The sequence below is a fragment of the Tenrec ecaudatus genome, chromosome 12, assembly GCF_050624435.1.
Source record: "Tenrec ecaudatus isolate mTenEca1 chromosome 12, mTenEca1.hap1, whole genome shotgun sequence".
Classification (NCBI taxonomy): Eukaryota; Metazoa; Chordata; class Mammalia; order Afrosoricida; family Tenrecidae; genus Tenrec; species Tenrec ecaudatus.
Window position 1 is genome coordinate 892,501 of NC_134541.1, and position 25,522 is coordinate 918,022.

Sequence of the window (25,522 nt, forward strand, 5' to 3'; positions counted from 1 at the left end):
TCTCAAAGGCTAGGTGGCCTGGCCACAGGTCCTGCCCACCCCTAAAGCCCCCTCAGAGCCCCTGCAGCACTGAATAGTGCCTCTGTAATTGGCCCCGCAAACTTCAGGGCTGGTGGCTGGCTGGGCAGTCTCAGGTTAAAAGCCTCTCACCAGACGGTCCTCCAGCCACTGTGCCAGGGCTCAAGGTGCCCACCCATCTCACCTGACAGGGGCTCTGTCTGTCCCAGCGCAGCGGCTGCACCGGGACATCCAGTCCAGCGTCCAGGGAGTGGCCTTGGAGGCCAGCCCTCTCCACTCGGGTCAGCACAACTTAGTGGTCGCCAGGGCCCTCCCTGGGGAGGTGAGGGCACACAGACCTGCTCACTGTACAAGGAGAGCCAGTTCTGCTGCTCATGGGCGGGGGGGGGGGGGGGCGGCGGCAACAGTTTACAGCTGAGCAAGAGGAAGCCTGCAGGCCCATGCTGGTTCCCCGGGCAGCTTCTGCCTTGTCTTGGTGGATGGAGGTCACGGCCCCAAATGACAACGTGCATACAGACACACACTCGCTCTCACTGCACACACAGGTACACTCACTCATGCCCACCCACTCACTTACACACCATCACACACAGGCACACACTCAGAGTCACACTCACAGAGATATACACTCACAGACACGCTCAGAGACACACTCACAGAGATATACACTCACAGACACGCTCAGAGACACACTCACAGAGATATACACTCACAGACACACTCACACAGACAGACACCCCCCCAGACACTCTCACTCAGAGACACCCTCAGAGACACACACTCAGAGACACACACTCAAAGACACTCACAGACAGAGATATACACTCATAGACACACACAAGCACTCAGACAGACACACTTACTCACAGAGACACACTCACACAGGCACACACTCACAGAGACACACTCACTCAGAGACACACTCACCGAGATATACACACAGACATACGCACACACTCACACAGTCACACTCACACAAGCACACACTCACTTAAAGACACACACACATATACACACTCAGACACAGTCACACAGATACACTCACAGACACACGCACACACTCACACAGGTACACGCTCACCCATACGGACATCCTGGCTCACACAGACATGGCCACGGGCGTCTCTCACGTTCACGCTCACACTGGTACGTGCACTTGTGCTCGTTCTCACACTCTCGCTCAGACACACTGACACCCTCGCCTACACACTCACTTCCCACAGCCCCACACTCTTGACAGTCCACCCCGTCAGAGGAGGCCTCAGGGCACCCCCTGGTGGTGGAATGCCGTGGTGCCGCCGCCCTAGCAGGAGTCCAGTCTCAAACTGGATTGGGTGCTCTGTCAACCTGCGGACAGGCCACAGGCCCTTTCTGTGGGAGGTCCTCCCATCCTTGCTCTGTGCCCAGATGCAGCCCCTGCGGGGCAATGACCTCTCCTGGTCATCAGGTGGGCACCAGGATGAGGGATCCTAACCAGCCCGGGTGTGAAGCTGAATCACATCGCCTGGACCAGGGGCAGCGCATGGGGCCTGCTTGCTTCCAGAGGGGATGTGTGGAGCTGGGTGACCTGGAAAGGAGGCTAGCCAGCCAGGTCCCTGTGTCCTGGTGAGCTGGGGGGAGGAGCTGGCGTGGGGGGGGTGGCGGGAAGGGGCTCTCAGCCTCTCTGCGAAGACCACCCACCTTGGTCCCATTCTCCTGAGAGAACAAAGATGCAGGTGCGGAGGGGCCGAGCAGTACCATGTTCCTGGAGCTGCAGCATTCCCAAGAAGCCTTCCTATGACTCCCTGGGACCTGCCATGTCCTCGGGGGCGCAGGAGGCTGGGGCCAGGCGGGGGCTCCTGCAAGGGCTCTAGGGTCAGCTGAACCCCGAGACCAGAGCCCCAGGGCAGAGCTTGGAGAGACAGTGCTGTTTGCGGGGAGAGGCATTGATCGTCCCCTCTGCTACTCTGCCCCAGTGATACCCCACAACACCCCAAAAATAACCCCAACCCATTAGCACCCACAGCCGCTCCTCCCCACAGCCTGGGGTTGGCCAGCTAGTCTGCAGATCCCAGGCCTGGGACCCTGACCCCTCACTACCCCCAGAGATCTTCAGGCCTCCTCCCTCTGTCCCCTGGCATGTCCCCCCAGCCGCAGCCAGTATTCATTGAGAAGTCACTGTCTTGTGGACAAGTGACCGGAAAATGGACAGACAGCTCCCTGGGAAACGTCCCTGACACTGTCACCAAATCCAGCATCAGCCGGGCTGGCTGTGTGTCAGCAGAGGCAGCCTAGCCGGCACAGCCCCTCCTGCTCACATCCTTGGCATGGGGCCCACGGCAGACCTCCCGGGACACACCATCCCCATAGTCCTTTTCTACGCCTCTCTGATGCCGACAGCCTCTCCCAGGGCCTCTGCCCCCCCCCCCCCAAAGACCACACAGCACTCAGAGACAACACTCTGACCATGGGGCTGACCAGGATGCTAACAGGTCACAAGTTGGGGTCAGAAACCATGAGGGATACATTTCTTAAATCCACAGCGCGCCTCTCCCCCGCCACGCTGTGTGCTGGCGGTGGGCACAGCTCGGTCTGGTCCTTGGCTTTTCAGCCCCTCAGCCTGCTGGCCTCTGTCCTACTTGGGAAAGGACTGCAGAGCCCCTCGGCACAGACCCAGGGCCAAAGGGCAGGGCGGTCTGCAGTCCAGTGCAGGACGGAAGACACTGGGCTCACTCCTGCACCAGGAAGCCTTCCACCATCTCATGGCCTCTGGTGCCGGGGCGGGGTGAGTGGGTGCAGGACTCCGAGCAGGGGGACTCTGGGCAGTGGGACCAGCAGGGAGTGGCCCCATCAGCTGGGGAGAGCACTGAGCTGACGGTGCTCCAGCAAGTCCCCAATACCAGCCTCAGCTACTCCTCCAGACTTGGGGGCCATGTCACCCTGGGGGACAGGCCTACCCTGCCTATACCCCCAAGGCCATATGAGGCACTGTCCATGTGGGCTCCCGGAGGCTGGGGTCCCTAGAGAAGGCAGAGTCCAGGGAGCTTGCTGAAGCACCCAGGCCCCAGCCTCCCTGGGGCTGCACCCTGGATTGCCAGGAAACGGTGCTGTCCAAAGCCCCGGCTCACAGCAGGAACTGAGCCAGCATCCGAGTTCCACTGTGCTCTCAGTGGAAGGCGACTTGACTCGGGAGCTGGGGTCCCCTCACACCAACCCCCTGGAGCCCGAGGCCCGGGTGAGAAAGGCAACGATGCCCCCAGCAGACTCTGGTCCCCTGAGGCCATTGTCCTTCTCAGCCACGAGAGGGACCCTGGCCCCCGACCAATGCACACCCAGCCAGGATGGACTTGAGCCCAGGCTGGGCTGGGCGCCAAGCCAAGGGGCCAGGCAGTGTCTGCTCCAGATGGGTGATGTCCATCTGTCCATCTGTCCGGCGTCAGCAAACGGCTAGGGTTTGCCTAAAGAGCAGATCGAAGACCCCAAGCAGGAGACACAGGCCTGGGCAGGCTGGGGGACTTCCTGGAGGAGGAAACTCCCTGTCCCCAGTCTTTCCAGTCCCCCTGGGCTGCCGGCCCAGCCTCACCAGGCCTTCAGCATGAGCTGTCCTGCTCAGCAGCCACTTGCACGACCTTCAGACACTTGGAATAAGGTGTCCTGGATGCTCTGTCAGCTGCCTCCAGCCTGGCCCTCTGTGCACCAGCACAGAGACCTGTCGGAGCCAGGTGATGCGTTGGGCTGCTAACCGTGAGGTCGGCAGTTCAAAGCCACCAGCCAATCTTTGGGGAAAAGAGGAGGCTCTCTACTCCCTAGAGAGTAGCCGTTCAGAAGTCCTTGGGGCGGGCGGTCCTACCCTGTCCTGAGGGGTCACTGTGAGGGTCATGGGTTCAGTGATGTGGTGATGGCTATTGTATACTGGGCAGCATCTCCTGACGGTGGACCCACCCCTGCCCTTTACCTGTCCCTGCCCCTGCCAACTGAGCCCTCGGCTTTCCTGCCAGGAGGGGAACGCACACCCCTTCTAATGGCCTATTCCCCCATGGGAACTTGCAGTCCCCCCAGTGCTGGGAAAGGACCCTGGAGAACTTGGGGCTGGGGTGCAGGCACTAATTCTTCAACTGCATGCTGGAACAGTGTCCCACCCCCACCAGCATTGCCAACTGCCCAAAAGATTCCCCCTGCACTTGGCTGCCTCAAGTTAGGCCCACCTTCACACTGGTGCCCCAGCTTGGGAAGGCGCTTGCATTCCCTGGGCCTCAGTTTCCCCCTGTAGGGCTGGGTGGCTAGCAGGTGGGTTGCCAATGGGTATAGCCCTCCACCGGCTGCCCTCCACCAGTGCCCACAGCAGAGGACCAGGTGGTTCCCAGGGTCCCTGCAGCCCCGCCCTCACACCCTAAGTGCTGCTGGGGGTCGGGGGTGACCATCCCGAGGCCCCCCTGAGGTACTCAGGGGCCTCACTGGCCCTGCTGGGGCTTGGGGAGAGTCATGTCAGGAGGTCGGGGGTCTCAAATGCTGGCCCGTGTCTCCCTGGGGTGCCTCAGAACCTTCACCCCCCATCAACCTGAGGGCCCAGACCCTGCTCCTGGCTCAGCACCCTGCAGCCCACCTCTCCTTGTCTGCCCCTGGCAGACCCTCGTGGACTCATCAATCCCAGCCAGGACCTTTGATGTGGGCACAAGGCCTGCTCGCGGGAGAAGCCATTCCTGGGCTGCGGGAGGCAGTAAATCAGGCTGACTGGGCTGGACTGAAAGTTGGGCAGGCACTCCGGAGTCAGGGGCAGGGGGCTTTGATCTCCCCAGCCTGTGCAGCTCCAGGGCCAAGCAGGGCCTTCTGAGGCGCCAAGGCGGTGCTCCGGACTGGACATGCTGCATGCCAGGCCACCTGGAAACCCCTGGGGATTCCTGCCCTGTCCTGGGGCCTACCAGCCTTTGGGAATGGAGCCTGTGAGCACGTGGGTGTGTGCCCACCCCAGGGTCTTTGCACAACAACCTCCTCTGCCGAGTCCTGCCTGGCTCTACCCTCAAGGGCCTCTGCTCCTGAGCTCCCAGGGACGAGACAGAAGGGAGGAACAGGTGCAGCCTCGTCTGGCTCTCAGAGGGCCCAGCCGGGTGCTGGGTGGGACCACAGGCCGTGGCCGGCCCTGGGGTCCGGTGTCTTCCATCCTCACTGCCATCGAGTCGATTCCAGCTCACAGACCCCACAGAGTGGGTAGAGCTGCCCTGTGGGTTCCCAAGACTGTCAGTCTTTCCAGAAGCAGAGCCTCATTTAGCTCCCAGGCTGCTGCTGGTGGGTTCCAACTGCCTTGCGATTGTCAACTCAACCTGTGGCCCCCGCGCCACGTATCCCTCAGAGCTCAAGAGTCTAAAACTCAGTGCCGTCAAGTCAATTCCCACCAGGAGTGACCCTACAGGACGGGGTTTCTAGGATAGTACATCTGTATGAAAGCAGACAACCTCATCCTCCTCCTGCCAGAAGATGGGTGGGTGCGAACCACCAACCTTTCCATTAGCAGCCTGAAGCTCAGGCGTCTCCAGGCCAAGGTGGGCAGTCACGGAGGCCCCGCCCCTCCCATCTTGCACTCACTCACTCAGTGCCAGCTCCACCCAGCACTCCTTGGGGTGAGAGTCTAGGTCCTCTAGGTTCCAGCCACCTGGGACTCAGTTTCCCCAGTTGGAATGACAGGGTGGTTGGTATGGGTCTCCCAGGGCTCAGCGAGGGCCTGGGTAAGAGCAGTATGGCCAGACCAGTGGCCCCAATATCCACAAGCCCCCACCCAAATCCCAGGGCTGACCAGGTCTGAGGATGCACCTCCCCCTGGGGACACTCCCCCACAGCCCCAATGGACCCCACCCGAGCACTGCCATGGATACTGACACGACACCCCTCAGTTCTCAGCCAGCCCCAGCAGGGGATTGCCGCCAGGAGCCCAGGCTGGCTAGCTCGGCCACCCAAGTGGGAATGAGGTTTGAGTGGGCCTGGCCGAGTCCTGGTGTAGGCTGTGCCCTGGCGGCTGGTCCAGAGACCTATCCCCACACCCAGGAGCCAGGAAGGGCAGGTGGGCCCTGGGCCCTGAGCAGAGCAAGGGGCAGCACCAGGGTGGAGGGGGCTTATGAACTGCTCCTGCTTCCACCCCTTGTAAAACAGGTGGGGGGCAGGTGACCAAGAGACTGTCCAGTCCCCTCCCTCCCCGTGGGGAAGGAGCACTGGCCTGGACACAGGCAAAGATGTGGGGCACCAGGAGCAGGTGGCAGGTGCTGAGCCCGTCACCTGGACTTTACAACCAGGTAAGCGGTGAGTCACCACGGGAACAGGCTGTACCAGGCACCGTCTCCCTGCAGGTGCACAGTCCAGGCACCCAGCGGCCAAGGCAAGCCTCCGCACCCCAAGCCTGCAGTCAGGGTTGCCAGAAGTCGAGGAGAGCCATGCTGGAAAACGCCCTCCCAACGGCCTTGCAGATCCCACCCCAAGTCCAGCATCTGCTGCTGTGGGCCAGGGCACTACTGCCCCCAGGACCTGGCAGGGAGGGGAGGGTCCCCAGGCAGGTGCAGGAAGGGCACAGGGGTATGTATGTGGAGAGCTGGGTCAGGGGAGACAGAGCTACAGAGAATCAGTCCAGGCCTCACCCCAAGTCAGGACGAGCAGACCACAAATGGGCTCTGGTTGGGAGCCTCCCTACCCGCAGCCCTGAGAGAAGGGGCCAGGGCCAGTGGGTCTGGGCAGGATTCTGGCAACATTGGTCCCCATGTCACCTCTGGGGAGTCACCAAGGTCCCTAAGCCCTGTCCCCAGGCCACTCGGTACGAGTTAACAGGGTAAAGCCAGCCACCTCCCCAGAGCCCCACCCAGCCCCGGGAGGGGAGGCGGTGGGGAGGGGTTGCCTGAGACTGGCCGGCAGGCGGAGGGTCTGGAGTCTTTTGGGTTCCTCTGGGGCACAGCAGAGCCTGCTGGGGGGGAAGGACTGGTTGGTGTGGGGTTGGAGGTCTCCCTACAAGAGTGGGGTCGTGTTCATCACCCCCACTTCCCAGATGAGAAGACGGAGACTTGGGAGACCTGGGAGGAGGGAGGCAGTTTGCCCCTGATGACCAAACCCAAGGGGAGGCTGGACCTTGCCCCTCAACTTCCTGTCTGCACAGAGACCCACGTCCACTCCAGCCCCACGGCCCAGTTCTGGGCTCAAGTTCTGGGCCGTGGGCAGGAGAGGGGTGACCCCTGGGCCCCTTGGGCCACAGCGGCAGTCAGGGCAGCAGCTGGTGGTGCCCTGGTGCTTCCAGCTGCCAGTCGGCTCACACGGGCTCTGCTGTCAGGGGACACCTGTGCTGACCATGACCTGCAGAACCCTCGTGAAACAAGGACAGGGATGGGGACGGGGGTGGACCCAGAGGCATAGACCTCAGGCCAGCCCCCACCCTCTCCTGCCTCACCTGTCCTGTCTGTTACAGAAGGGCTCTCAGGGATCCAGGCTGGCTGATCCCCTTGCCAGGAGCGTGGGGCAGGGCAGGGCGGGGTGTGGGGGCAGGTATCGGGATTGGGGTGCCGGGGAACCGAAAGGCTGGGAGATGGGGTCAAGGAGGCACCCGAGCCAGTGTCCCAGAAGTCAGAGGCCGCCTCGCCCACCCAAGAACTTGAGCTGAGAGCTGAGGGCTACTTATTTCAGGTACTCCTGTCCTCGGGCCCAGGACTGGGGGCTGCCCAGCCAAGCTCAGGCCAAGTGCTTAGCCTTAGCCAGTGGTCAGCCCACTAGCCCTGCCAGCACAGGCAGTCTTGTTAGCCTGGGAAAAGCCAGCTCAGGACCTGGCCCGGGGGAGCAGCACCCCATGGCCCTCCCCTCTGGCAGCACCCAGTGCCCTGCTCACATGGGACCAGACCTGAGCCAACTTATCTGTGAGAAGTGTCAGCCTCCTTGAGTCCAGGGTGCAAGTGCTGCCGGATGCGGGCTGTGCCTTATCTGCACCCATGTGAGAGAGTGTGAGTAGCCTTTGGGGAGCCCTCAGAGGGGCCCAGGAATGCCACCCCTGCTCAGTGGGTGGGGCAGGCACAGCCCAGGGCAGATGGCAGAGGCAGGGAGGCACCCTCGGCTCCCAGACATGCGCCGAGGCCAGGAGCCCTGGTGGTGCAGGGGCGTACATGCTAAGCTGCTAACCACAAGTTCAGGAGTTCAAATCCAGTAACTGATCCTCAGAAGAAAGATGAGGCTGTCTGCTCCTGTAAGGATTGACAGCCTGGGAAACACAGGCAGTTCTAGGCTGTCGTACAGGGCCTATATGAGTCAGAACTGATTGGTATAGGTACAGGGTCTTAGTGACGCTGCAGGACAGAGTTAAGCTGACTCACAGGGTTTCAGAAATGGCCACCTTCACAAAAGCACACTGCCACGCCTTTCTCCCACAGTGGCCGGTGGGTCTGAACCGCTGAACTTAACTGGTTGAACTACCAGGACCCACTCCAGAGCCCTCGCCTGTGAAATGTGCCTCAGAAGAGGGTGTGGCTTGCAGTGTGACACTTCCTTAAACAGATGCCCATCAAAGTGCCACCCAACCCACAAAATACGCACAGACATATGCATACCCAAGTGTACAAAACACAGACAGACATGTGCGCATCCATGTGTACAAAGCACAGACATATTCACACCCACGTGTACAAAACATGTATAGACATGTGCACACCCACGTGTACAAAGCACATACAGACATGTGCACACCCATGTGTACAAAGCACATATAGACATGTGTGCACCCATGTGTACAAAGCACATACAGACATATGTGCACCCACGTGTACAAAACACATGCAGACATGTGTGCACCAGGTGTACAAAACACAGACAGACATGTGCACACCCATGTGTACAAAGCACAGACATATTCATACACACATGTACAAAACACGTACAGACATGTGCACACCCATGTGTGCAGAGCACATACAGACATGTGCACACCCATGTGTACAAAGCAGTACAGACATGTGCACACCCAACTGTACAAAACACGTACAGACATGTGCACACCCATGTGTACAAAACACGTACAGACATGTGCGCACCCCTGTATACTGTGGTACGATCTGCAATAGGAGAGAGGGGGAGGAAGGGAGAGCTAAATTGGTGAGGACACCCAGAGGGCCACAGCGCCGGGTGCTGCTAAGGGTGCCACCATTCAGAAGACAGTATGCCCAGCAGAGTTAGTCAATCCTAGTCATAATTTCCGGGCATGGAACCACTACTCTAAAAGACACAAAGGGAAATGATTTTCACACCAAAAGAAGCCCACTTGGAAGGCTCCAGGGAGGCTGAGGGGAGGGAGGGAGGGAGAGACGGGGAGAGAGAAAAGAGAGCACCACTTCAAGGTGGAGGGAGGATTTCCTGGGAAGCACCCTGCAGACTTCCCCTGAGTGAGTGGGGGTCTTTATTCCGCAGAAAGAAATGAGACGAAAATGAGGAGGGTCCTGGGTCACCACCTTTGGGAAACGCCTGCTTGACTCCCACCTTCCTGCCCACCACAAGAGGCCTGGTGGCACAGTGGTGTCAGTGCTTGGCTGGTAAGCCAAAGGCCTGTGGTTGGAACCCACCAGCAGGGGGTTCTTCGGTGGGGGTGGGGGACAGGGGGACGGCTCCACCCTGTTGCATCTGCAAGACCTCAGGGGACAGCCCTGTCCAGGTGCCCCCACAGCTGCTTAGTGGCTGCTAACAGACGTGTCTGTCAGTTGAAGTCCGTCCACCGCTCCCGGACAGAAAGGGAGACTGCCTGCTCCTGTTGAGTCTTGCCATCTCAGAAATGGTTCGGGATCAGGTCCAGTCCGTAGGAAGGGCCTGTGACCGTGGGTTTTATACCTGGGAGTACAGGGCGGGGACCTGCTGGGGAATAGCCATTTCCCTGATCTGTGGATGAGGCCATGCCCGAGCCATGTGGTGCCCAGTCTAGTCCCTCCTGAGTCACTTGAAGAGGAGTTTAGGCACAGACACAGAGTGAGTGGCAGAGGCCAGGCCAGGACCCTCAGACTGGACATAGCAGGGCCAGGGCCTCTAGAGCTGTGAGAAAATTCACCCCGTCCCCTCAGACTGCCCCCTGTGGCACAGGGAGGCAGCGTCCCCACTCCCTCCGGCTCTGATCCTGACCCACAGCAGACCCCACTGGAACCCAGCCAAGGGGCAGCCAGAGGCCGCACTCAGCTCCAGTTCCGGAGGCGCCCCCTCCAGCCGGAGGACACCCCCTGAACCCCTCACTGTGGGCTGGCTGGGGGTCAGTCGGCTCCACCCCAGGGGCTGCCCAAAGAGTGGGGCCTTAGTCCACCTTATCTCACCCCCTCAGACGGCGGGCAGGGGACTGGGCGCCAGCCTATGTCTGCTACAGCCTCAGAGACGCTGCGGCCATCTGTAGAGACATTCCAGCTGTGGGGCGCAGGGAAGTTCCTAGTTCATGAGGGATGAGGCGCAGAGCAGAGCGGTGACGCAGGGGCAGCTGCAGCCTGGGATGGGATGGGCTAGCCGCCTCAGGGTCTGTCTAGGGAGGCTGTCTGGAGCCTGCCACTCACCCCGCTGCCTGGGAGGGTTATGGCCTGAGCCCAGCAGCACAGGGGCACCTCCTGGACACTCCAGCCAACCTAGACCCTGAGTAGGTCTGCCACCACTCCCCACCCCCAGCACAGACCAGGGCGATAGTGCAGAGGCAGGGGGCAGGGGGCTGGCTGCAGAGAGCCAGACTTTGGCAGGGTGGAGGTGCCACTGCTGTCCGGGTCTCAGTCATTCCATGTGTGCCAGGGCCCTCTCCAGGTGGCTGTGGGCTCCGGAACCCAGCAAGCAGACAGGCAGTGATGATGGTGACCAGGGACCAGGGGGGCTCCTGCAGGTGGAGGTGTCCCATCCAGTACATGCCCATGGGAACAAGGCAGTCACCACTCCAGCCCAATGTCCTCCCTCCAGCCAGGGTCTGGAGCTCTCCCCTGGGTGGGAGAAGCCAAGTGGGCACTGAGCTGGGGTATCTACCAGGAACCCAAGAGAGCCAGTCTGGGCCTCTCCAGTCCAGAACAGGCCCCCCAGGGTGCCACACAGAAGGCAGTCACCAGCACCCAGGGCATCTGTCTCCTGTGGACTGTAGGTATGGGGCCCCAGTGCCCAGGATGGCTATGTGGGTGGGTGTCCAGCCAGGGCACCCATGGGCGGGGTATTCTCCAGGGGACAGGGTGGAAGTTCTGCCTGGGGTCGCTCCTGCGGAGAAGAGGGGCTGTGAGAGGGTATCTCTCGTCCCAGGTGGGCCCACAGGCAGAGGGGTGCAGGTCCCTGGGGGGAGGGGCTGGTCTGGGGCTGGGCCCCTTCTCCTAGAACAATGGGCTGTTTCTCTTCCCTCTAGCTGAGGGAACCGTCCCCAAACTGGACAGTGACAGCTCCCAAGGAAACCCTGAGTCAGCGGGGGCTGGGGGGAGTAGGCTCTTCCATCCCACCACTCAGCGCTGTACTTCCAGGTCCCCAAGCCCCATCCCCACAGGCACTAACACACCAGCCCTCAGCTCTCTGAGAGGTAGGGGGGGTCCCCATCTCACAAATGTGTACCCCCAGGCCAGGGAGGCCTGCAGTCTGGGGAAAGAGCATCTTAAGGCAGAAGTCCACTCCAACCTGTCACCCCCTCTAGCTGACCAGCTCACAGGCACAGAGCTCAACACCCTCCCCTGCAGCCGACTTGGGCCCCAAGGTGAGCCCCCTACCGTGGTGCCCACCCCAGGAGGATGCTGTGGCACTGTCCTCACTCAGCCCACTGTGAAGGCTGTCACAAGGGTCACCCCCTCACAGAGGGCTGGGGGTCACACAGCCAAGGGCCTGGCATGACCGTCTGACTCCGTTCACTGGGCCCATAGTCCCTGAGGCTGCCCTCGGGGTCTCACTCATTGGCACACAAATGCAAGAGGGCTCCCAGGGGACTGGCAGCGTGGTGCAAACTGGGTTTCAGTGGGTGCGCAGGGGCCTGACCGGTAGGGAGCCACAGAGAACATCCCTTGCCACCAAGCAGGAGCATGCGGAAGGTGCCGAGCAGAGGTGCGCAACCCCCCTGACACCGCCGCCCTTCCATACAGCTCCTCAGGTTGTGGGGCCCCCTAACCATAACATTATTTTCATTGCGACTTCATCACTGTCATTTTGCTACTGTGATGAATCGTCACGTGAATATCTGATAGGCAGGATGTGTTTTCATTGTTGCAAATTGAACATGGAAGCATAGTGATGAATCACAAAACAATATGTCATTATATATTGGGAAATATTTATTTCTAATGACAAATAAATGAAATTTTGTCTTGAAGCATGGTGTAGCATGGGTAACAGTCTTCATGCAGGGTGCATCTGTATGTGGGCGGACCCGCCTGGACACAGATAGAGGGACAGTCTCGGTTCCTAAGTCCATCCGAAAAATGTGTTTTCCAATGGTCTTAGGGGACCATGTGAAAGGGTCTTTTGACCCCCAAAGGGGTTGAGAGCCACTGATCTAGAGGGAGGGAAGTTGGCTGACTCAGGCCACCAAAGGAGGTTCCAAGGGGCCCGTGGAGTCTGGTGAACCTCACTCCCTCCACAGAGCCCAGGAAAATGGCAGGGTTCAGATCAGTAGCAGGTGACTTGTGGAGTTTTGGTGGAGGGCGGGGAGGGTGTATGGGGGGTTGGGATGACCTTGGCTTTGAGATTGACTGACTCTTGAGTCAGGAGGACCTGTAGGAGACTCCAGACAACCAGCCCCCTCCCCTTTCTGCCACCACGCCTCATATGCCCAGCACTGACAGGGACCTAGGCACCAGTCCCTGGCACCTGCAGGCTCTGCCCATCTTTGGGGGGTCAGGGGGTGGGAGGTCACACTGCTCCCTCCCTCTGCAAACATGCTGAGCTTAACTTTCGATGTAACCTGCAGGCAGGACTCAGGTCCCTGGTCCCCAATCCATCTGCTCTGCAGTTCCGGGCCTCACTCAGCTCCGAGTCTCCAGGGCCCTCAGCCAGGACCCCTCACCGCCCAGCCCTGTGGACCCACTGGCCAAGAGACGAAGGGGGACCTCCGTCTGCAGGCAGAGCTGGGGGCCCGGGGGAGGAGCGGAGCCTGCAGACTGGGAGCTGAGGGGAACGACGTTCCGCTTCTTCCAATGTTACCGAGCTCGGCGGCCCACACTGTGCTGTCTGTCCCTCTGTCCCGCGGGCCTGAGGACCAGGCCCGCCAGGGTCACGTGGCCCGAGTCCCTGGCAGACCCCCGGGGGAGGAGGCTGGGGACGGGGCGGGGACGGGGCGGGGCGGCGGCGAGGGACCGCCTGGGCTCAGGGTTCCCTGCGGAGCCGCTCGGACCCAGGGTTCCAGTCTCCAACCCGCCTCCGGCCTTGCCCGGCCCGGCAACCACGCGTGAGTGCCCGGGGCTTGTCTACGCCCCCTCCCTGCCCCGACTCCGCACCCCGAAGCCAGCGCTCCCCGCTTGGCCGGGCCCCACCTGCCCCGAGGACGCCGCGGGAGCCCGAGCCGCCGAGCGGGGAGTGGGCGCGCGGCAGCGGGGCACCTGCTGGGCAGGGGCGCGGGCAGGGGTGGCATGCCGCAGGGCCCGACGTCCGTCTCTGGTCCGCAGGTACAGGCCGCGCCAGGAGGATGTACCCGAGCCTGGCGCTGGCCCCGAGCCCCGGCCGGGCAGCCTTCGCGGACTCCGGCGCCTTCCTTCACAGCCCGGGCGCGGGCGCCCCGCTGTTCGTGCCGTCGGCGCGCGTGCCCCCCGTGGTGCCCTACCTGCCCGCGCGCGAACCGGGGCCGGGGCCGCCCCCGCTCCCCGCGCCCCGGGGCTGGGCGCAGCCCGCCGCCGACTCGGCCGCCTACGTCGCGGGCAGCCCACACTCTGCCCCCGCGCCCCAGCCGCCAGGCGCCGCCCTGCCCCCGGGGCTCGGTCCCCAGGGCCCCACCGCGGGCGCGGGCTGCAGGGACGGCGGCGCCTTCCAGGGTGCGCGGCTGGGTCGCGAGCAGTTCCCCGCCGCGCTCGGGCGACCGGTGGGTGCTTCGTACGGCAGCGCGTACCCAGCCTACGTGAGCCCCGATGTGGCCCCGACCTGGCCCGCTGGTCCCTTCGACCCCGGCGTCCTGCCCGGCCTTCCTGGCCGCAGGGCCGCCTTCGGTGAGTGCAGGGCTAGGGAGGTGGAGCGAGGTGCAGCGAGGGTGCAGTCCCCGCGCCCAGCGAAAAGCCCTCCCCACTGCCGGGTTGGGGGGTGCAGCCGGCCCAGGTCTTGGGGCTGGGGGCCCTCTGAGCATTGTAAGAATATGCTAGTGACCTGAGGCTCCTGGAAGGAGTGGCCCTTGTGTCCCATTCGTTTAAACACTAAGTCACCGTGTTCTCAATGTTGCCTGAAACCAGTTTCAGAAGTGATTTTTATAAATCTCACACGAGATAGATGTGAGCAAGTGGCCTGAATCTCCTGCCCCTGGTACTGCCCCACAGCCTCCCGCTTCCTCCAACTGGCAATTGCTCCCCAGGTTTCTGAGGCTGTAAGTCTTTACCAGAGCAGACAGCCTGTCTTCACCCCAAGGAGGGGCTGTTGGGTTTGAACCACTGACCTTAGGTTTGCAGCCCACTGCCCCCCCCCCCGAGGGCCCCTTCTCTTGGCTCTGGCATGCTCTGTGTTGGGACACATGTTGGGGTGGCTGCCTCCTCATAGCCTATCAGGTTCTGAGAAGTTTATGTTTCCAGGGGTGCTTCTGGACCCCAGCTGAGGGTCACGCCCCTTGACCCCTAGTTTGCTGCCCTAGGGCACCCCAGACTCTCATTCCCACCCTGCTCCAGACCTCTGAACTAGAAGCCCAGCTTCTGCTGCACAGGCAACCCCGGTACCTGGCACACCCCCCACACACATCCCACACACACCAGGGAGGACTAGCTTCTCCCGTGCCCACCAGGGCCCCTGGCCCTGCCACCCCAGCTCTGGCTTGGAAGGATCCAAATCTGCTCCACCCAGACCCCGTGTGCCACTCAAGTGGGCAGCAAGGTAGGAGAAAGTGACCGTCAAAGCCTGCCGGACACACCATCCAGAGCCCCTTGACCCAGTCACCACAGCAGCCCCCCTTGTACAGGACAAGGTGGGGGATTGCTCGCAGCCTCCACTGTGAGGAGCAAGGGGTGGGGGAGGAGGGATTCTGGAGGAGGGTGGTGGGGCAGACCCTTGGACCAAGGATGGCTGTTTTAACCCCCTCTCCAGAAGCGTCTTGGACAAACTTATAAAAACCAGACGGGGTGGTGGGAGAAGGCCTGGCTAGGGGCACTCTGCATAGTCCCATCTCTCAACTCACAGGAGCACTTGCTCCGCATTTAAAATAACTGAACTTAAAATGACTCACAAAGACCCAACTGAGCTTAATTAACTGGGTTGTTTTTCAAAAGACAACCATCCAAATAAGAGCTTGCTAGGGAGAAGGGAGTGGGGTGGCAGGCGGGCCGGGCCCTGACTGGCTGCCTGTCGCCCAGTGTCCGATTTCTTAGAGGAGTTTGCAGGCGAAGGACGCGAGTGTGTCAACTGCGGGGCCCTGTCCACCCCGCTGTGGCGGCGGGACGGCACTGGTCACTACCTGTGCAACGCCTGCGGCCTCTACCACAAGATGAACGGCATCAACAGGCCCCTCATGCAGCCCCAGAAGCGGCTGGTGAGTTTGCCCGCTCCTCCTGAGAGGTGGGGGTCCTCTGCCCAGCCCAGGGGAGTGACTGGGGTGACAGCCCAAGAAGGGGGAGGGAACAGCCCACAGCTCTGCTCTTCCCAGGGACCTTGGGGCCAGCAAAGGGGAGTGAGAGGGAACAGCGTGGGGGCAACCCCCCTTTGTCCCAGCACCTTGACCCCCAAACCCCGGACTAGGGAGGCAAAAGTGAGCCAGGCTGTGGGGCCAGGACAGAGGGTGGGGGCGCCTGGGGCCCCAACAACCCAGCCTGGTAAGCTTACTTCCTCCCAGTCCCAGCCGCTGGGACAGCCCTGGGAACCTGAGAGGTGCAGGAACCTCCTGCTTGGGGTAGGGACAGGTCTGTCAGTAAGAGGCCAGGGCCACCTGGAGACTGGTGTAGGCTGGGATAGCCAGCGGCCACCTCCCCACCAGCCTGGTGCACTTCCTGGAACTTCAACCAGGCAGAGGGGAGGGGACTCTACTGGGGAACCGAAGCCTGGCCTTCTGGGGGTGGGGCTTGAAGTCTGCCTGGGAGGGGGCTTTGGGGGCACCCCACACAGTTGGGAGAGAACTGGCTTTTGTGTCTGCTTGCTGGGGAGGGTGGGGGGGAACTGGGTTCCTCAGTCCTGGAGGAAGCAGGGAGTGGAGACTGGGAGCCCTGACTGCTGCCTGAGCTGAGAACCCCAGAAACCGGTGTGAAGGTTAAAGGTTAACTTTGCACAGCTTAGCTGACTAGTGTTTGACTGGTGTTTGGATGACTGACTGTTTCTAGAGCAAATGAGCTCCCATCCGACTAATGGTGGATGTGTTCTTTCCTGATTCCCTGATTCCCCAGGCGCACCCCCCAACTACACACATACCTTTGCTCAGGTGTGTCCCCCACCCCCTCTACATACCTCTTCTCCATTCTCCTTTTCCCCACCCTGCCTGCCTTCTCAGCTCAGAGGCAGATTTCATGTTCAACCCCTTTTGCAAATAAGTGGCAGAGCCAAGCCTTTAAAGTCAGGTCAGCGGTCTGGGCTGGTGGGAGAGGGGTCAGCCTGCCCACCTCCTCCTTTACTCCACAGTCTGCCTCTCCCTCCCCAGGGCTGTGGGACCCAGTGTGGCACCCAGGGGTAGCTGGCCAGCTACCTCCCAGGCTCCACCCACTCCCTTCAGGCAAACACTGAGGGTACAGAGAAGGACAGCCCGCTTCGCCCACAGAAAGTTCCTGGCTTAGGGGGCCCATCTTATTTCCCTTCAGGGATCCCACCCACCATGTTCTGTTCAGAGGCCAGGAGCTGGGCCTCACAGATATCCACCCCGCTGGTATCGGCTGTGTCCCCACAGAGCCTGGATGTCCCACCTGGGCTGCCTCATCTAGGGGACAGGCCTGTGCCCTTGGAGATGCTGAGAAGTGAGGAGAGGGTTCAATCACTTCTGTCCAGGGGCCCTTCCCAGAAGAGGTGGGCAGTACTGGTCAGCCAGGGCCTCGAGAGCTCAGGGAGCCCAGTGGCTACCTGGCTCCATCAGGCCACAACCGGCTGGCGGAGCGGGGTAGTCTAGTCGCCACACCGGGGTCCTGGGGATACCAGGTCTCAGTGGCTCACCCCCAGGACCTGGCGTTCTCCTGATTCATGCAGGGAGCCTGCCCTGGGTAGCACAGGTCTGAGGGGCTGCAGCCCCTGGGCAGTCACATGCCTGCTGCTCTAAGTGTCTGCCACCCCAGCCCCATTCCCGGCCCCTAGCCGCTCCGGCGCCTGCGGACGATTTATCTGGGTCTCTGGCGAGGGGCCTGGAGCTGGAAGCACACGGACGGCCTTTGAAGTCCCACTTCCTTTGAGAGAGCAGGAGAGACGAGGAAAGACCCAGCAGAGAGGGACGTGTGTGCACGTGTGTGCGTGTGCGTGTGCATGTGTGTTTATGTAGCAGGGAAATCTGATTCGGCCAGGCCTGAAGCCGTCAGGACAGTGAGGAAGGACAGGTGGAGGTCTGGGCATCTGGCAGGGTGTGGGAGGGAGGGCTTGGAGTGCCAACACAGACCAAGCATGCCATGAGGAGGGGTCCCAGAGTGAGCGTGGCCAGAGGGGGTGTCACCAGACCCCCTCCCGCCATTGGGAGGTGGGGTGGGCCCTGCAGGAAGAGCTACAGGGATCCTGCGGGGCTTGAAGGGCCACTCTCCTGCACGCTCCCACCTCGTTGTCAAGGCCGCGCGTCCAGACGCAGGCGCAGCTGCAGGGTTGTTCTGCATGTTTGCTGGCAGCACAGGAGCCGCGGGGTCAATCTGAAGCACCTGACGCAGGTCTCCCCGCAGTTGGTTAGTCAGAGATGGTTCTGGGCACTCTGCCTCCTCTCTGCGGGGTGCATGTGTGTGCACACACATGTGTACAAATGCATGCATCTGTGTATGTACTGTATGTGCCCATGCAGGTGTGTGCACTTGTGTGTACATGTGTGGCTACAGGAATGTGTCTCTGCACGCCTGTGTGCACACACCTTTGTGCACATGAGGGTACATGTCTTGGTGAGCTTGTGTGCAGATGTATTCATGTACATATGCAGGTATGTGCCTGTGTGCACTCGTGTGTATCTCTGTGTACGAGCACGCAGGAGTGTGTGTGTGTGTGTGCAGTACATATGTGAATGAGCACGTGTCTGTGCCCCTGAGTGTCTGTCTGTCCGAGGCAGTGGTCGGACGTTGAGAGGTCTCATAATTCTTGATTCATGCGGTCCCAAGACCAGGGGCATGTCTGAATCCAGGGGAGGACGGTGAGTGACAGCAGGACCCAGTGTCCCCTGAGCACAGGACGACATGGTGAGGCCCCCGAGGGTGGTCAGTATCCTCAGGAGGGTTACTCTGTCTCTGAGGAATGCCATCTGAGGGCAGAAGACTGACTGCCCTGCTGTCAGCTGGCCTTGCTCACTGACCGACCACAGCCAAGGCTTCAGGGGCAGATGGGGGCACTGAGGCCACCGTGTCTGTCCCCTGGCCCCCTGTTTGTCCCCTGGCCCCATGTCTGCTTTGTTGAGCATGTGGCCCCTCTGGCTCTGCCCTGAACAGGGCCCCAATTCACTGCTTGGGGAACAAGCTGGAGGAGGCGTGAGTGCCCAGCAAGATGAGGAAGGATGGGAGGGGCCAGGGCCTTTCAGGAAGGGGTTTTGGGATGAGGAGAGCTGGCCGCCGTGAAAGAGGAGGTGACTGTGAGGGTGACATCAACAACAATCCAGCACTGCCCAGCTGGGCACTGTGGGTCCAAGGCACCCCATTCGGGAGCTCAGATGGGGCCTCGGGGACACTGTGCTGGCAGCACCTCCTGGGTAGACGTGCAGACTCCAGGACTCCCAGGTCAGGGACATCAAGTCCCTGGGAACCAATAGGCCCTTGATGGGACCCCGGATGGAGCTGGGGTTTGTTTGGGGCCCTAGGAAGTCCTGAATGTGGGCTCAGGTTCAGGGTGGATTTGGACCTGTAAGGTCAGCAGTCAGTCTCCAGGGTGCTACCACCCTGTTTTACTGATGGAGAAACTGAGGCACTGAAAGGGGTCCGACCACACCTTCTCAGCGCCTTCACATGCTGGGGTCCCAGCTTGGCTCCAGTGGCCCAGTGTCCAGTACCGGGCTCTCAGTGGCCGGCTGTCCCCACAGTCATCCTCCCGCCGTGCCGGACTCTGCTGTGCCAACTGCCACACCACCCACACCACGCTGTGGCGACGTAGTGCCGAGGGCGAGCCCGTGTGCAACGCCTGCGGCCTCTACACCAAGTTGCACGGGGTGAGTGCCCGCTGACCGCGCCACACCCACCGTGCAGACCGGGCCCTCAGAGGCCTGAGCACCGAGCCCAGCCTGAGCCCTCTCTGCCCCGCGCCGCCCCCCCACCACACACACACACCTGCCAGGGAGGGAAGGCCTGGACCTGCATGCTGACCAGCTGGGTCCCCGACCACTGACTGCCGCCCTGCCAGGTGCCGCGACCCCTGGCAATGAAGAAGGAGAGCATCCAGACCAGGAAAAGGAAGCCCAAGGGCAGCATCAAGGTCAAAGACCCCGCAGGTGGGCCTCCCTGCCTGTGGGGTGGGGTCTGCCCTGTCTGGAATGGGGTGGGGTCTCTCTCTCCCCTTGTGATCGCTTTCAGGTCCGAATTACTTGCTTGGCTCAAGCTCCCAGCTCTGCACTGCGCTGTCTGGTTGGGTTGGGGGGTGTTGGGGGGGCTGTGTTCACCCAGCCACGGGCAGTGTGGGGGAAGCTGCAGCTGCATGAGTTTCACATACCTCCACTTGCCCTGTGGTCCTGAGGACTCCTAGGGCCTCTCCGGGCAATAGGAGGACAGGATGGTCACATAGTCACCGATCTGCCTTCCCTGCAGGGCCGGCCCTGAGCAGCACAACCTCCCTGCCTGCTGTCCCCACCTCAAAGAGCTCCGTGGCCACCTTGAAACCAGAGCTCAGCCTGGAGTCCTCTATGGACCCCACGGCCAGTGTCACGTCCCAGGTGAGGGGACAGGGTGGACAGGCTCCCAGTTCCCCCGGGCTCCCTCATGTTGGACCCATCCAGGCTCACAGACAACTCCTTCCTGCTGCAGGCCCCCAGCCCAGCAGGCCAGCCCCTGTCCGCAAGTCACCTGGAGTTCAAGTTTGAGCCAGAGAACTGTGCCTTCCCAGCTGCCCCCCTGGGCCCCCAGACCAGCCTTGGTGGGGCCCTGCGCCAGGAGTCCTGGTGCACCCTTGCCTTGGCCTAGGGCTGGGCACGCTACATCCAGCGCCTTTCTGCTGGGGGCCCAGCTGGCCAGACACCCACACAGCTGAGGTCCCCGCCACCTGCCAGCCCCTGGCAGGAGGGGAGCTCTGCCTGGGGGCCACAGGCCTCTGCGCTCAGAGAGGAAGCAAGGCTGGCTGGAGGGGGCCGTGAGTCCCGGGGACCCCCAGACACTGCTGCCTGCTGTGAGAGGCTTGACCCTCATGGGCCCCTGTACACAGGAGCCCACCGACTTGAACCGAGGCCCCCACTTCTGGCCAGGAGGACACGGGCCCAGGCCCCACCCAGGGTCAGTCTTGCACTCCACACCTGAGGGAGAGCAGCAGGCAGAGCAAGGGCTCCCCCCTGTGAGTGTGGGGTGAGGGAGGTTGGGGGTCGGTCAAGCTGTGCCCAGCAGGGCGCCCCCACCACTGTGGACACCTGTTTATTGGGACAGTTGTCCAGGGTCAGGCCAGGCCCAGCAAGGACCCCTCCAGGTGGATGCTTCTTTGTGCATCAGGACAGGTTTCTAGGATCGGACACAGGCCTCCGTGGCTGTGTCCATGAATGGCTTGGTGTTCTCAGGGCACCTCAGGGCTGAGTGGGGCACACATCTCTACATCTGTCAACAATGACACCCCTCCCACTCGCCCAGGACCCCAGCCCCAGGGTGGGTGATGAAGTCACTATGGGTGCTGGTTAGAGGTGACCCTTCCTGCAGGCGGGCACCTAGTGAGGCCAGAAGGGAGTGGGGCCCCGCCCACCGAGGGGGCCGTGTCCAAGCCATGCTGCCTTTCACCAGTGAAGCCTCCGTGTGAAACCGTCCACTGTACAGCTTATTAAAAAAATAAAACTTCAGCATTTGATTCTGATTGTGTTCAGACAGGCTAGTGACAGGCTGGGGGGTAGCATGGGCCCCTGCTTATACCCCTCTTTCACATTTAAAACGGCTGTCCCTTGGCCAGTGCCAGGGCCTGCTGTTTCCCCTGGAGCTGCCCTCCCAAGTCCTGCCACTTACATGGCTGCTGTTCGTTTTTAAGACAAATCATGCAGAAAGGAAGGTGGGGGTGCCTTGACCCTCCTCTCCCCCTCTGCTTCGCCCAGGGGTCTTGCCCGCCCTCCTCAGCCTCCTGCACCCCCACCCCCGCCCGGTCTCTGATGACTCTAGAACCTACCACCCACCATCTCAACTTTCAGAAACCACCCAGTGGCTGGGAGAGATTGGTCTCAGGGGGCCTCTGTCCCTCCTGGCCGCCCCTCTCCACAGTGGAGTCCCTGCGGGGGCGGGCTTAAGAGCCGAGTATTACGTGCTGCACCCCCACCCAGGACTTGCAGCAGTGAGCAGGGTCAGAAAGGGAGGAGCACATGCTCCCCAAGTTTCCACTTCATGTTTCAGGATGTGCTGCTGAGGGCTTGGCCCCACCTCTGGGCGAGGCCCCCCTGCTCCTGATGCCTGGTGGCCGGAAGCTGCCGGACAGGTCTTAATATAGCGCTGGGCACCCTTTCCTGTGGCCCTGCCCTCCCCACAGCCCCCCAGCACCCTGCCGCTCCTCGAAACACCCCCCCCCCCAGCTGTCCGGGAAGTGCCCACTGAGCCCTGCAGGCTGCTGGGAAATCAGGCCCCAGAATGGAGCCCACGGGAGCAGGACACGGAGACCGGGCCCAGTCTGTGGCTATAACCCGGCTTCATCCTCCCACCTGCCCCCCACTCCTGTCGTGACCCCTAACATGCTCACTGGCTGATTGGGAGGAGGCTGTTTGCCCGGTCTTTCTTCTTCATCTCTCTGGGAGCGTGGCTGGAATCTGCTCAGCACCCCAGACACACAACAGGCAGGTGCCAGCCCACATGAGGCCCACCCGCTGGACCTGAAGCCCAGTCTCCTGCAGAGAGGGAGAATCCCACCCCTGAGCACATACCCCTCCCTACCCCGCACTAAGATCCCTGAGTTGGCAGCTTCCCTCCAGAACGCAGAGCCTGAAGCGTGGCCCAGCCTGGACCCCAGTGCCCAGGAGGGCCCCCCACACCCACACACTGGTGTGGTCCTGCGTCAGTCTGTGCTGATGGAGCCCAGTATCCGAGTGCCCCGAAGCTTGTCCTGTGCTGTCCTCGGCCCACACCAGGTCCTCCTGGCCAAGCCAGACCCAACCCATGGGGAACCCCCTGTCGAGAGGGGCCACACTGAGCCTGACCAGCCTGCCTGCAGGCCTTGACAGAGGCCGGCCAGGTGAGGGCAGCTGTGAGATGCAGACAGCATCCCGCCCTGTCCAGAAAGAAGGTCTCCAGTCACCATGCCACCTGGCATCCCTTAAGCCCTCACAGGGCTCCTCCCATCCTCAGTCACCAAGATGAGCCCTGGGCCACGCCTGCAAGGCAGTGACCCAGAAGTGGGTACAGGTCTGGGGGCAGCTGGGCCAGGGCATCGGGCTCTCCCTGGGCAGGCAGCACCACCCCTCAGATCCCCACCCCCGCCCATGCCCGCCCCCCAGGCAGAGGAAGGTCAGACCTGCATCTGGGTCTGGGCTGTACCTCGGGGTGCACCTGCTGCGTTGGACACATGTGGGGTTCAGGCCTGGGCCCCAGCAAGGGACACACCCTGCCCCCCTCCCGTGCTCTGCCCCTGCTCTCTGCTGACAGCCTTGGGTTGGAGGGCCCTTGTTCCCTAATCCGGGGTGGGGGAGGGGGAAGAGGGTGGTCAGAGGGGCCTTGGCCAGAGCAGGAGAGGAGTCTCTGAGTGCCTCTTGAGCCCTGCCCGCTTTGAAATTCAGGGTCACCCCAATGGCTCCCTTTCCTACAGGGCATCCTGCCGCTCCCAGTGCCACCCAGCCCTGTGATCCCCACCCCCTGCCACACACAAACTCACATACATACACACACACACACACACCCCCTCATGCACACTCACATACTCTCCCCTTCACACACTCACACTCACTCACACATAGACATTCACCCATACACGCACTCCCTTACACACATACACACACTCACACATAGACTTACACACACACACACACACACACACACACACACTTCAAAATCCAAACTCACTCCCGTCACGCCAACCCGGCCCCTAGCAGCCCATGACGGGGTAAACCCTCCCTGTGGGCTCTGGGAGCAGGAAGCCGTCTCTCTCCCGAGGAGTGGCTGGTGGCTTCAAACGGCGGCCCAACACGTAAGGGCTCAGATCAGGCTCCCCAGTCCCAGGTGCTGCCCTCCTACCCTGCCTCTCCCAGCCCAGGGCCTCTGTGCACAGCTGAGAATGGAAGCTGACCCCCACCCCCACCCCAGACTCCCGCCCGCCTGCCCAGACACTGACACGCGGCTCCAGCCGCCTTATTTATTAGCTGATGAAACTGCCTCGTCCACATGGCCCTGGGCGGCGCAGGCGGCGCTGGGTGGCTGGCAGGGGAGGGCAGGATGCACCAGGGAGCCTCCCCCAGGCCCCGCCATGCCCCTGCCCCAGGAAGCCCCATTTCCCCTGGTCCTCAGTACCTCCTTCTGCTCACGACCTCTTACCCAGCTCCAGCCAAAGCCCACCAGAAGCCCACCTTGGCCCCCTGGACTGAGCAAGGACATCCCCTGACTGGACCACCCGCCTGCTGGCCCAGGGCTTCAGGTGTAAGCACGGCGACCCTGTGTGAAGGGTCCACCTCTGGGTCTCACGTGTCCCCTTCCCTCCACGTGTCCACTGGCCAGGGCCCCTCAGGGCAGCTTCTCTGGAGGTCACAGCCAGCAGCCCCATCTCCCCAGGCAGCTTTGAGAGGTCCTGGCCTACAGGCCCTGCTGTCCTGCTTCGGGCCTGTGGGCTGGCCCACTGGAGGTCCCTGAGGTCTGAGTGGATGGCCACCCCACGGGCAGCAGTGGACACCAGCGTCAGCAGCTAGGATTTAATGAGTCCTGAAGACCGTGGCCCCTGTGCCTTGACCAGAAGCAGGGGTCACCCAGTGTACAGCCAGCTTGAGACTGACCCTAAGACTGGGTCCTTACCACTGAATGAAGAGGCATTGAGGGCCTGGTCTGGGGTGATGGGGAAGAGGCACCCACAGTGCTTGTCAGCTCCTCTGGTCCACCTTCTAGTCTATAGGGACAGAGGACTCGGTGGAGGGTGGGGGTGCAGAGGGAGGAGGGCCCAGGGGACCCCCAGTGACAAATCAGAACTCAGACCTCTGACACCCCTCCTGTCAGAGACCAGCTGGGCCCCACAGGGCCCCAGGGGCTGGGGGCTGGAAGCTGATCTCAGAGTGGGTCACCCAACACGGTTGCTGCCCCCCATTCCCCCAGGACAGAGGGGTAGATCCTATTATAACTGGCTTCGGGGTCCCTCCCTTCAACAAGCCTCCAGAGCAAAAAGGGGGCACTCAACCCACTACCCCCACTACCCTGAAGCCCCAGTTGTCTCCGCTCCTGTCAGCAGCTGTTGGGGAGTCAGGGGCCGGCTGGTCAACCAGGTGTCCCAGGAAGGTTTTCAGCTCAATCCAGGAAGTAGCTGGTGCCAAGGTCCCCATGCCTAACCCCATTCCCGGCCCTTCCTCCCTGGCAGCTGTGTCTCCCGGACGTTCTGCCCCTGGGCCCCCCAGAAGAGGTGTGGTGGTGCCCCACATCCTGCCCCTCACCCTTCAAAGCAGACACTTGCCCAGGGCAGGCCTGCAGCTCTCCTATGTGCTGTGGCCCGGCAGCACAGAGCCTGGACAGTCCCAAGGTGCGACCTGATAAATCACCCTTGTTTATTTTATGAATGGGAGAGGAAATTAACTACTCCAAGTCGTGTGTGGATCCTAAGCCCAAGAGGCTCTCAGTGAGCCTGCCTTCCAGTCGGGAAGATTGATCGCCAGCTCTGGGCAGCAGCCTAGCACCCTGCCAGGCCCGGGGTAGCAGGACCCAGCCTGGGGCAGCCAAAAGCAGGAGGGCCTGATGGCCAGAGGTACAAGCAGTGGGGGGAAGGGCACCTGGGGCTTTGGCAGATGAAACCTGGGCTGGTGAGCCCACTGCCTGCTCTGGGCATTCGATGGGTCATGATGCCCCTGCAGGAGGGTCTTAGGTGGCCCTGCAGGCCCCACTGTCCAGCTGCTCTCTCTCCTGAGGCTCCTCGTCTGTCCTGCAAATGTTCTCTACAAGGCGCTGCAGGCCAGACCCCGCAGAAGTTGCTTCCGTTTTCTCACTCGGGGGTCCTGCTG

General features: G+C 61.7%; 1 protein-coding gene across 1 annotated transcript; it reads left to right on the plus strand.

Moving 5' to 3' along the window:
- Nucleotides 1–13,597: 13,597 nt before the first annotated feature.
- Nucleotides 13,598–20,351, plus strand: GATA5 (GATA binding protein 5). Its single transcript, XM_075527925.1, has 6 exons — nucleotides 13,598–14,111; nucleotides 15,453–15,628; nucleotides 19,262–19,387; nucleotides 19,579–19,666; nucleotides 19,980–20,104; nucleotides 20,196–20,351. The coding sequence occupies exons 1-6, from the start codon at nucleotides 13,598–13,600 to the stop codon at nucleotides 20,349–20,351; spliced, it is 1,185 nt and encodes a 394-aa protein (XP_075384040.1).
- The last annotated feature ends 5,171 nt before the right edge of the window (nucleotides 20,352–25,522 follow it).